The sequence below is a fragment of the Sarcophilus harrisii genome, chromosome 2 (genome assembly GCF_902635505.1).
Source record: "Sarcophilus harrisii chromosome 2, mSarHar1.11, whole genome shotgun sequence".
Taxonomy (NCBI): domain Eukaryota; kingdom Metazoa; phylum Chordata; class Mammalia; order Dasyuromorphia; family Dasyuridae; genus Sarcophilus; species Sarcophilus harrisii.
Genome location: NC_045427.1, coordinates 346457060 through 346470466, shown reverse-complemented (window position 1 = coordinate 346470466; position 13407 = coordinate 346457060). Strand labels below are relative to the sequence as shown.

General features: G+C 35.7%; 1 protein-coding gene across 3 annotated transcripts in view; it reads left to right on the top strand.

Moving 5' to 3' along the window:
• Window positions 1-249: 249 nt before the first annotated feature.
• Window positions 250-13407, top strand: part of DDX46 (DEAD-box helicase 46) — a 57137-nt gene continuing 43979 nt past the window's right edge. For all 3 annotated transcript variants that reach the window (XM_031953029.1, XM_012549676.3, XM_031953028.1), the window contains exons 1-2: window positions 250-653; window positions 12358-12546. In XM_031953029.1, the coding sequence (XP_031808889.1) occupies window positions 265-653; window positions 12358-12546 (578 nt within the window). In that variant the 5' untranslated portion in view covers window positions 250-264. The remainder of the gene's footprint in view (window positions 654-12357; window positions 12547-13407) is intronic.

Here is a 13407-nt window from a genome sequence, read left to right as displayed (position 1 = left end):
AAGTGGCAATTTTTTGTTGTTGCGTTTTTAGCCTTTCTTCTCTGGAGAAACAAAGTGGAATTTGGTTGCTTTGGCCATTGAGAAATGATGCCTATGATTACACAGAACGTTAATTAGTACGCTAATTCATTGAGTTTTATTTGCTTTTTTTTCAGTTATCAAACGTTGATTTCTCTTTCATTTTCCTCTCACTCTCATCACTCCCTTAAAAATGAAAAAGCAACAAGTAAGCCAAGTCAATCAAAACAAATTTCCACATTGACAATGTCCAAAAATGTGTATCTCGTTCTGTTTATTTATCCATCATCTTTCAACAGCGAGCATGTTTCTGATGAAAAAAATGAACCTAAGATGTTGCTTTTTGCAAAGATGCAACAGCCCCTCCCACAAGTTCGGCGCAGAGTGTTAGGGAGGCCTCCGGAAGGTAGGGGGCAGAAGTGCAGTTGCAGGGGACTCTCTCCCGCGCTCGTCACTCCCGGTGAGCTCCGGCTCCAGCTGCTGGTACTTCCGGTCATCGTTGGCCCGCGTTATAATGGCTGCTATTTCTGCCTAGCACCCTGTCTCGTATCTGTGTTGGTGCGGTCCCGCAGCGCGGACAACAGCAACGCCGTGGCCCACACGCCTCGACGCGGCGCCATGGGCCGGGAGTCACGGTGAGTGGGAGGATCCGGGGCGGCCTCCAGGAGGCGTCTCTGAGGAGAAATTGAAGGCGGTGGCGGGAGGGTTATCGGGGCACTGTGAAGCCCGTGTCCCGGGCGGCCGCGGGGCCGCTCTGCCCCCAGCCAAGATGGGTCCTTGCAGTTCCGAGAGACGGAGAACCCGCCCGCGGCCGGGGCCCGTTTCCAGGTCCTGACCCACAGGCCCCGGGCGGTCCTGGGTGATTCCTTCTCGCCTGCGGAAGGCCTTGTGGCCCTCAGTTGTAGAACTGCAGGAAGTGGTGGGAACCTCAGGGCCCCAGTGCCCTGAATCCTCTGCTCCAGAAAACCACCGCAGCCCCTCTCGCTTTTATGCCTTTGGCCTCGCATCCACCTTTCCCATTTTACCTTGGATCATGATAAATTCATAGAGAGGCCTTGCCCTCTCTCCATAATGTACATAGGGCCCAGATGGTTTTCATCTTTGCAGCTCCAACTTGTACTCCTAAGACTGTTCCTTAAGTGTATTAAATAGAAAAGCCCACTCCATCTACTTCATTTACAAGGGAATAATTTCCTGAACTGGGCTCTGTAGCCCTTAGGTTGCTGTATGTATTTGTATGCACACTTTCTTTTCCTCACTAGACTGCTTCTTGGGTGCACGAATCTTTTCTTCTTCATCACTGTTTTCCTCCGTGGGGGTCCTGATTATAGTATGATACTTATTAAATTAATGACTCAAGACTATTGCAGGAAATGTTTGTTAAAAGATATTCAAGGTACTATGGAGACAGCAGTGAAAATCAACATACAAGTTTTACACTCCAAAAGAATGTGCTGCCATCTGAACCAGAGGTGTTTGAGGGGGTAGGCTTTATTCAGCGTTAGTTTTCCCATATTTTCTCCTTTTTTTTCCTACTCCCAGCCTTACTGCTCTCTGGGAGATAATAAATGTGATTAGATCAGAACTATTAGATTCTGTCAAAAACTGTAGATTATGATTGGTTCTAACAATAAAGGTAGTTAGTTATGCTTATATTCTAGCAGAAATGGAAAAGACTTGTATAATTAGGGACTCTGGGGATTATTTAGTTGATTTTATGATTAGTAAAGATTCCTATACTCTTATTTGGCTTTATTGTTAGCTAAATACATGTTCACTATTCTATTTTAGAGAAAAAGGAGACATAAACTAAAAAAGTAGGTGGTTGTCTTATGCATTTTAGATGAATGCCCTTCCTCCCTCCCTTCCTTATTTCAATAGATTTGAAGTGACTTAGAACATTATATATGAAGTAAAATAGGACAATTAGAATAGAAACAATAACCAGTTAAGAAAATTGGAAAAACATTATTACATTAATATATACTATTATATACAATAATGTGCATATTATATGCACTATTAGTCATCTGAGATTAATTGATGATAGCAGTTGGATGTTTAACTTAATCATATTTCCTATAAATAAAGCAAAAAAGGAATATTGGCATCTCTGCTTGCCAGATGTATTGGAAAAGAAAATGGTCCTTGAAAATGTACCCCAAATTCCATATAAAATAAATGTAGACAATATAAAATACTTGGGAGTCTACCTGATTAGACAAAGTCAGGAGCCAAGTGAACACAATTACAAAACAATTTTATAATAAAGTCAAACAATTGGAAAAAAATATCCATTGCTAATGGGTAGGCCAAGCCAACATAATAAAAATGATCATTCTATTTAAATTAATTTACTTATTCAATGGCATACCAATCAAAATATAAAAAAAAAAAAATTATTTGTATAGGCATAGAGAGTGTTCTGTCAGGATGTCCAAACTTACCAAGACCATGTTCTATGCATGTCCATGCTGTTTGGATATCACCTCAAATTGAACATGTCCAGAATGAAACTCATTAGAGTTCCTCTTTGAAACTTTCCTATTTCTGTAAATGGCATCATCATACTATCAATGACCTAGGTTTGCCATCTAGATGTCACCCTTGATTCTTTAATCTCAGAATCCAGTCATTTGCCAAATTTTGTGATTCCTACTTTTACATCATCTCTTGGGCTGATCCATTCTCTCCACTTACATAATCTCTATTCTAATTTAGGTTCTTTTCACCTCTATTGCAGTTAGCTCCAAATTATATTTCATATTTTCAGCTTCTCTTTCTATACTCCCTATAGCTGACAAACTAAAATTACTGAAACATGATCTGATCTAGTTATCCCTATACTCAGAAATTGTCAGTGGTTTCCTGTTGCTTCTAGGAAAAAAGTCATCAACCTTACATTTAAATCTGTGAACAAGTCTTCCTTTCGCCTTTTCAGAATTATTTTATGACTTTATTGCTATCTGTTCATTATAGTCAATATAGTGTACTAGCTTTTCTTTGTATACTGCATTTTATTTCTTATTTCTGTTCACAAGTGGTCCTCCTAATCTAGAACACATGACCTCCCCCTTACCTTGTAGATCCCTAGCTTTCTTCAAAGCACAGCTCAGGTGTTACCTTCCACGTGAAACATTTTCTGATTTCCCTTGGAAATACTTCTATTTTGTATTTATATGTGTCCATGTTGTTACTTCCCTTTCTTTCTCTACCTATGTAAGCTTTTTGGGATTGGGGCATTTTATTTTTCTGTTTATATGTCCAGTACCTACTGTAATGCTTGGATTGTAATAATTGCTTAATAAATGCTGATTGGCTCATATAATGCTTTCCATGTATATAGTAAATGCTCAGTGAAATTACTATCAATGAAAATTATATCTTACCCCATAAGACTGGTGAGTGGAGGGCAGAGCAGAACAAGTAAGGAAAAGTAACTTTTTAAAAAATAAATTTTTACGGATATCTTTTGGCTTTATATCAACTACATTTCTCAACGTTCTCTTGACACACCCTTCTTATCTTTTCAAAGAATCATCCCATATAACAGATAATAAAGAAAAGAAGGGGAGGAATTCATTGGAATTATACAACATGGAATGAATATGACAAGTGTTCTCTACCCATAGTCCCCCACCTCTGCCAAAAATGAGGAAGAAATGCTTTTTTATATCTATTAAAAAACAAACTTTCCAAACACTTCTGAGGTCTTTTCTCCTTTATAATAGTTATTGTATTGAAGATTTATATAGTACTTTGAAGTTTATAGCCTTAAAATGACTCTGTATTAGAAGTATTATCATCCCCATTTTATTATGAGATCTCAGAGACAGTATTAATACTGTTTAGACAAAGTCTTAAACAGATCTCTTTAAAATTGTATTGATTTTTAAGTGTATTAATTTCATTGGGAGATATTGGATCTGGTTATTAGTTCGGTATCGGATAGGCAGGATGATCTTCAATTGTAGTTGATGTTGAATCTCTATATTAGCCACAGAGTAGACTTTATATAGATCTTATGATCACATTTTAAAATATTAGTAAGTTATTTGTCAAATTGCATAACTGTATAATAAAATGTACTTTTCCTTGAAAACTGACATTGTCTTCATCTCCTAATTCTTCCTTGTCCCGTGTATCCATTGAGTTGCCATAATGTATCTTGTATATGAACCTTTCTCTTTTATATGAATCTTTATGTCTATTCATACAGCCACTTCCTTAGCTCTGGTACACATCACATTTTTTCTGGATGATTGCAGCATCTTCCTAATTGGTATCCTTACGTCATTTTTCTCCCTGTTCCAATCTCCTCCGTACAACTGCAAAAATGATTTTCTTTGAGTGTGGATTTGATCGTGCTGTTTCCCATTGCCTTAAAAACCCTTCATAATCTGAGCCTCCAGCCTGTCTTTCTCCATTCATTATGCATTGGTCTTCACTCTCTTTGGTCTAGCCAACCTTTTCTTTGTTCTTCATTCCTAGCACTTTATCATTTGTCTTTGTGTCTTTTAGACCTTCATTTTTGGAATTCACTCCTCAGCTTCACTTCTTTTTTTTTTTTTAATTTAATTTTATCATTTTTATTATTATAGCTTTTTATTTACAAGATATATGCATGGGTAATTTTTCAGTATTGACCCTTGCAACCTTCTGTTCCAACTTTTCCCCTCCTTCCTCTCACTCCCTCCCCCAGATGGCAGGTAGACCAATACATGTTAAATATGTTAAAGTATATGTTTTAAATACATTATATGTATACCTATCCATACTGTTATTTTGCTGCACATAAAAAAATCGGACTGAGAAATAAGGTAAAATTAGCCTGTGAAGGAAATCAAAAAATGCAGGCAGATAAAAACAGAGGGATTGGAAATGCTAGTTGTGATTCACACTCATTTCCCAGAGTTCTTTTTCTGGGTGTAGCTGGTTCTCTTCATTATTGAACAAATGGAACTGATTTGGTTCATCCCATTGGTGAAGAGAGCCACGTCCATCAGAATTGATTATCTTACAGTATTATTATTGACCTCCTAGTCCTGCTCATTTCACTCAGCATCAGTTCGTGTAAATCTCTCCAGGCCTTTCTGAAATCATCCTTCTGGTCATTTCTTTCAGAACAATAATATTCCATGACATTCATATACCACAATTTATCCAGCCATTCTCCAATTGATGGGCATCCATTCAATTTCCAGTTTCTAGCCACTACAAAAAGAGTTACCACAAACATTTTTGCACATATAGGTCCCTTTCCCTTCTTTAAGATCTCTTTGGGATATAAACCCAGGAGTAACACTGCTGGAACAAAGGATATGCACATTTTTTTTGGCCAGCTTCACTTCTTAGAATTACTTCTTCCATTTCTTCAAGACTCATCTCAGGTATCACTTTTTCATACAAAGCCTTTTCTGAAATCTGCTAATGTCTTTTGTCCCTTACTAGTTTGTGTTTAACTATTTGTATTTATTTATTCTGTATATACTTTTGTGTATATATATATGTTTTGTTTCAAGGGAAGTGGACAACTGAAAATTCAACACTGACTTTAATGACTTCATCCAGAAACTTAATCAGTGTAAATTGTCAAAATAAGGATTTACAGAGCCCCAAATGTACTTTTCTTAGCAAAAATGACTTGCTAAAAGGGAAGAGATGGCTACCAAAGGATACACTAAATTAGAAAATAAAAATTACAGACATATTTGTATAATCTTATAAGGAAGAATGAGGACCATGAACAGAGGAGGGAAAACATTTTAAAGAAAGCCTGGCAAGATATCCAACTAAATAGTGCCATCCAGAATGTGTTAAGGATGAAAATAGAATGAAGGCTACAAGTAAAAGAAAAAAGATTACAAAAACCATTAAAAAAAAATTATAACTTTTTATTTATAAGATATATGCATGAGTAATTTTTCAGCATTGACAATTGCAAAACCCTTTATTCCAATTTTTCCCTTCCTTTCCCCCTCTCCCTCAGATGGCAGATTGACCAGTACATGTTAAACATGTTAAAACATAAGTTAAATACAACATATGTGTATATGTCCATACTGTTATTTTGCTGTACAAAAAGAATCAGACTTTGAAATAGTGTACAATTAACCTGTGAAGGAAATCAAAAATGCAGGCAGACAAAAACAGAGGGATTGGGAATTCTATGTAGTGGTTCATAGTCATCTCCCAGAGTTCTTTCTCTGGGTGTAACTGGTTTAATTCATTATTGCTCTATTGCAACTGATTTGGTTCATCTCATCGCCGAAGAGGGACACGTCTGTCAGAATTGATCATCATCCAACAATACTTCAACAACAATACTATATGATGACGAGTTCTGATGGACCTGGCCAGCCTCAGCAATGAGATCAACCAAATCATTTCCAATGGAGCAGTAATGAACTGAACCAGCTACACCCAGAGAAAGAACTCTGGGTGATGACTAAAAACCATTACATTGAATTCCCAATCCCTATATTTATGCCCACCTGCATTTTTTATTTCCTTCACAAGCTAATTGTACAATATTTCAGAGTCTGATTCTTTTTGTACAGCAAAATAACGTTTTGGTCATGTATATTTATTGTGTATCTAATTTATATTTTAATATATTTAACATCTACTGGTCATCCTGCCATCTGGGGGAGGGGGTGGGGGTAAGAGGTGAAAAATTGGAACAAGAGGTTTGGCAATTGTTAATGCTGTAAAGTTACCCATACATATAACCTATAAATAAAAGGCTATTAAATAAAAAAAAAAAAGAATTGATCATCATATAGTAGTTGTTGAAGTATATAATGATCTCTTGGTCCTGCTCATTTCACTCAGCATCAGTTCATGTAAGTCTCTCCAGGCCTTTCTGAAATCATGCTGTTGGTCATTTCTTACCGAACAATAATATTCCATAATATTCATATACCACAATTTATTCAGCCATTCTCCAATTGATGGGCATCCATTCATTTTCCAGCTTCTGGCCACTACAAACAGGGCTGCCACAAACATTTTGGCACATACAGGTCCCTTTCCCTTCTTTAAAATCTCTTTGGGATATAAGTCCAGTAGTAATACTGCTGAATCAAAGGATATGCAAAGTTTGATAACTTTTTGAGCATAGTTCCAAATCGTTTTCTAGAATGGCTGGATGTATTCACAGTTCCACCAACAATATGTCAGTGTCCCAGTTTTTCCACATCCCCTCCAACATTCCGCATTATCTTTCCCTGTCATTCTAGCCAATCTGACAAGTGTGTAGTGGTATCTCAGAGTTGTCTTAATTTGCATTTCTCTGATTAATAATGACTTGGAGCATCTTTTCATATGGCTAGAAATAGTTTCAATTTCTTCATCTGAGAATTGTCTGTTCATATCCTTTGATCATTTATCAATTGGAGAATGGCTTGGTGTTTTATAAATGAGAGTCAATTCTATATATATTTTGGAAATGAGGCCTTTATTAGAACCTTTGACTGTGAAAATGTTTTCCCAGTTTATTGCTTCCCTTCTAATCTTGTCTGCATTAGTTTTGTTTGTACAAAAACTTTTCAATTTAATATAATCAAAAATTTCTATTTTGTGATCAGTAATGATCTCTAGTTCTTTGGTCATAAATTCCTTCCTCTTCCACAGGTCTGAGTCTGAGAGGTAAACTATCCTGTATTCCTCTAATTTATTTAGAATCTCATTCTTTATGCCTAGGTCATGAACCCATTTTGATTTTATCTTGTTGTACAGTTAAGTTAACTAAGTACAGTTAAGTGTGGGTCATTGCCTAGTTTCTGCCATACTAATTTCTAATTTTCCCAGCAATTTTTGTTAAACAGTGAGTTCTTATCCCAAAAGCTGGGGTCTTTGGGTTTGTCAAACATTAGATTATTAAATTATTGACTACAAAAAGCATTTAATAAACATTTTTTTCATTAAAGATAGTAGAACTATTACATATGAACCATTACACTCTCAGATAAGCTTTTTTAGATGTGGAACAGGTACTTAACAAAGCTGGAGAAAGCACCTAGTTAGATAAAAAACATACAGAAGAGATCTATGATAGGTGATACAATTGAAAGACTGTTAAGGGACTGACGTACAGAGTATATGAAGGAGAAGATACCAAATGAATGGAAAATGTCTCAGATATTATTAATATAAAAAAAATGACTGAGAACATCAGTAACTACTGGCCTAGAGTACTGTGCTCTGTCTATTCTATACAAAATCTTCATGAGAATCATCTATATATGAACTGAGAATATCTATAATGAGGGTTTTATTGAATTTTTACAATTGGTATTAGTGTGGGCCACATCTTTACCATTTTACATTTAACTAAAAGATGTAAAGAATATGAAATCCTATTGTACTTGTTTTTTGATTACTACATGCACATACACATACACACATACACACATAACCTTATAGATTCTTTTATAAAGGGTGTTTCCCAGCCATGTAAAACTCATTCAAGATTCTTCAGAAGATTCAACAGCACTGATAATAAGAATGTAGGAAGCTAGGAGATGTATGATTACCTAAACAATTAGCTACTATGGCAAAAAAGATCTAGTGAAGAGTCCAGGTTGAAAATGGATTTCCTTTTGTTAGTGAGGAACTTTAGATGTTGTTGATTTGCAGTTGCTATTGTATTGATTACATTTACATTAAAGAAAATATGATCTTTTGGAAGAGATCTGAACTTAGATAAATTTAGCCTGTCCATCTAATCAGGAAAGAATAGATGGATTAAGAATATCTGTTGCTGAGATTTAAACATGCATCTGTTTGAACCATCTGTAGAGATCATTCAATATTAGTTTGTACCTTTGTCAGCTCAGGAGATAGTCAGCTGGGCCTAGATATGCACAATACTAACATTTTATAAGGTTGGCATATGATAAAAAAAAATGATAAACACCATTGCTCTAAGGAGGAATATCACACTAAAGATGAATATAATGCAGAGGGGAACGAAGAAAGATACAGTGGATGTGAGCCAACTATAATTTAAATTTTTTAATCTGCCTACTCTGCCATTCAAGTGAAAGTTATCTCTTTTATTCTGAATTTGACAAACTCTAAAATGAAGATGAGCATTTCAGTGTAGAAAGTCATGCATAAAAAGAGGTTTCTATGCAAAACAATATTTAATTCTGCTTGATTTTCTTTTTAAATATATAAATTAACATGTTATTTTCAAAGTTGATTTGCTTTTCTGTTACTGTTGACCTTCCTATTGCTAACCAGGCTGTCCTCCAGGCCAGGGATGCTCTTTTTTTTTTTTTTTTTTTTTTTTTTTTTGGCCAACTTTAGCCTCTTAGAATTCCTGACTGCCTTTAGGATTTTATAGGAAGCTTTTTATTTTTTTTGTTCTCTTAGTTGAACTGCCAGAGCCTTTTCCTCTAATGTTACTATTTATTTGTTCTATGTGTCTCATATGAGTCTATTTACATGTTCTTTTCATTGTTAGAATGTAAACTCCTTAAAAATAGGGACTACTATTTTTCATGTCACTTAGTATGGTGTCTACCATATATAGCAAGTATTTTATTTATTTTATTCTTAAATAAGTTTTTACTTTTCCAAATAAATGCAAAGATAGTTTTCAATATTCACCCTTGCAAAACCTTGAATTCTAGATTTTTCTCCCTCTTTTTCCTCCATCCCCTCCGCTAGATTATAAGTAATCCAATATATGTTAAACATGTGCAGTTCTTCTATACTATTCCCACATGTATCATGCAGAATAAGAAAAATCAGATCAAAAAGGAAAAAAAAATGACAAAGAAAACAAAAAGCATACAAACAGCAAAAAAGATGAAATACTATGTTGTGATCTACATTCAGTCCCCACAGTCCTGTTTCTGGATGCAGATGGTTCTCTCCATCATAAGTCTGTATTGGAATTTGCCTGAATCACCTCATTGTGAAAAGAGCTAAGTCCATTAGAGTTGATCATCACATAAGCTTGTTGTTGCTGTGTACAATGTTCTCTTGGTTCTACTCACTTCACTTAGCATCAATTCATGTAAATCTCTCTGGGCCTTTCTGAAATCATCTTGTTGATCTTTTTTTTTTTTAATTAATAGCATTTTATTGACAAAACATATACTTGGGTAATTTTTCAACATTGACCCTTGCAAAAACTTGTGTTTCAGCTTTTTCCATCCTTCCCTCCATCTCCTCCCCTAGATGGCAGGTAGTCCCATACATGTTAGATTTGTTAAAGTATATATACAGTTATCTTGCTACACAAGAAAAATCGGATTTAGAAAGAAGGTAAAAATAATCTGAGAAACAAAAACAAAAATGCAAGCAAAACACTAACAGAAAGAGTGGAAATGTCATGTGGTGATCCACACTCATTTCCCAGTGTTCTTTCCTGGGTATAACTGGTTCTGTTCATTACTGCTGATCATTTCTTATAGAACAATAATATTCCTTATTATTCATAACCATAACATAATAGCCATTCCTCCACTCATGACATTCATTCAGTTTCCAATTTCTTGCCACTACAAAAAGGGTAGCTACAAACATTTTTGCACATGTGGGTCCCTTTCCCTCCTTTATGATCTCTTTGGGATATAGGCCCAGTAGAGACACTGCTGGATCAAAGGGTATGCACAATTTGATAGCCCTTTGGACATAGTTCTAAATTCTTCTCCAGAATGGTTGAATCAATTCACAATTCCACTTTAGTATGCCAGTTTTCCTATGTCCCCTCCAACATTTATCATTATCTTTTCTTGTCATCTTAGCCAATCTGAGAGGTGTGTAGTGGTACGTTAGAGTTGTTACTTACTTTTTTTTTTTAAAAGCATAAATTCTTTCCATTGTATATTTCATCATCTCACGCCTGTCTTATGTCTTATCTGAACTTCTATCTTCTACATATTTGTCCTTTATAAAAATCTTAAAAAATTTTTTTTTCAGGGGCAGCTAGTTGGTGTAGTGGAGTAGTGGAAAGAGCACTAGCCCTGAAGTCAGGAGGACCCGAGTTCAAATGTGGCCTCAGACACTTAAACACTTCCTGACTATGGGATCCTGGGCAAATCACTTAATCCCAATTTCCTCAGGAAAAAAAAAATTCCTTTTGCTTTGGACCTGTTATTTTATCAGTATAGGTAACTGGAAACTTCAACACCGAATGCAGATCATTAATTCTGTAATTGAGTCTTAAAAGTACTAGGTTGTAACTTAGTATTTTGCACTTATTTAATTTTATAATGATAACCTTTTATTTTTCAAAATACATACAAAGATAGTTTTTAACATTTACCCTTGCAAAACTTTCTGTTCAAAATTTTTTTTCCCTCCCTCCCCTAGACAGTAATTCAGTATAATTAAACTATGTGTAATTCTTCTAAACCTGTTTCCACATTTATCATGCTGCACAAGAAAAATAAGATAAAAAAGGGAAAAAATGAGAAAGCAAACAAAATGCAAATAATCAACAACAACAAAAAAAGATGAATATACTATGTTGTGATCCACGTTCAGTCCTCATGGTCCTCTTTGTGGATGCAGATGGCTCTTTCTATCACAAGTCAATTATTGGAATTGGCCCATCACCTCACCATTGAAAAGAGCCATGTCCATCACAGTCTATCATCATATAATCTTGTTTTGCTGTGTACAATATTCTCTAGGTTCAATTCACTTCACTTTGCATCAATTCATGTAAGTCTCTCCAGACCTTTCTGAAATCACCCTGCTGATCATGTAACTTTTAGCAAGTATGCCTTAGAGACAGATCTTGTCTCCAAGAAAGCCACAAAGCCATACTGACTTTTACACTTTAGAGGACAATAATAATTTTGATTTTTAAATTTTCTCACTTCACTCTCTTCTGTTCCTGATTTGTAAAATAGGAATGATATCTCACAGAAGCATTGAGGGAAAAGCACTTTGTAAATCTTAAAACATAAGATAAATGTGAAGTGGTTTTATTTTGTTTTCATAAAAATAATTTTTATTATAAACTTAAGTCTAAAGAAGCCCCACCCAAATTTGATATATGCAAACAAAAGCTGAAAAAAAATTTGTAATCTACTTATAAAATGATATGAATTATTACCAATTGCTGTTAATTTAGTACTTTCAGAAAATGACCAGGTTGTATAAATTCTTTTAGATTGCTTCCCTCCCCAAATGGCATTTTTCTCTATTGATTATGCATATTTACATGATAAGCAATTCCTAATATGTTCACTCTCCTGTCCCCATTTCTTTTAAAATTCATACTCCCCTCCCCCCCAAAGTAGTCTTCTTACTGATTTACTTATATACTTTAGTTTTGGTAAATGAAAACAGTTTGCATTGTTAAAACTATAGGCACTACAGGAAGCGATCAGCATCTCGGGGTCGATCTGGAAGCCGATCTAGGAGTCGTTCTCCATCTGATAAAAGAACTAAACGTGGAGATGATAGACGCTCAAGAAGCAGAGACCGAGATAGAAGGAGAGAAAGATCTCGAAGTAGGGATAAAAGAAGATCTCGCTCTCGAGACAGAAAACGCCTGAGGTAAGTGATGATATTTCAGATAAGATGTGATGAACTAAAATTTATTTATTCCTTGGTGATAAAAATTGGACCAACTTCCCTCTACCAAGGTAGATGTCTAAATTTTCTACAACTTAATAGGATACTTGTGGAGTTGTCTAGAATAAGGAGAGGTTTAGTAACTTGTTCGGTTTTAAAATCTGAACCTAGGTCTTGTTGAGGTCTAGATTTGGGGTACCTAAATGAAATTAGGGTTTAGTTGCAGTCTAGTGGCAGGTTTGGGGTACAGGGAGTCAAACAGAGCTCCCCTGCAACCCCCCTGGATTTGGCGCAAGGATATGGCAGTAAATGAGGTCTAGTAGCGGGAGTCCCCAATAAAGGCATTTATTGGCCCGAGAGCTAGATTGATAAAAGAGGTTTATTATTGGGTTTGAAAGTAAGGAGATAGGTGAAGGTAGAGATAAGGAGGGCACCGGACAGAGGATCCTCACATGGCTAGCATGTTTGGAATCTCTGCAAAGAGGGGGTCCTAGCATCTCCCTTTTATAATAGGAGATTTAGCTGGAGTGACTTTTGGGTGTAACCCCAAAGTTGGCTCAGATCTGGGTGGGGCTGGGGCAGGTGAATCTTCTATTGGACTTCAAAGGGACCAGGATTTGTGAATCAAAGGGTAATTACATTAACTAGGGGGGGTTAGGAATCAAAGATAGGAATCTTTCCCTCATCAGTTTCCTGGGCCTAGGGCAGGAAAGAACCAGCTCAAAATCTTCCTATGTATTCCATTATTTGGAGATTCTTTAAGGTTAGTTAGTCCTATTTTTATATAAGAAAACTTTAGAAATTTAAGTTTTATTGAGTCATTCACAGTTAATTGATGAGGTG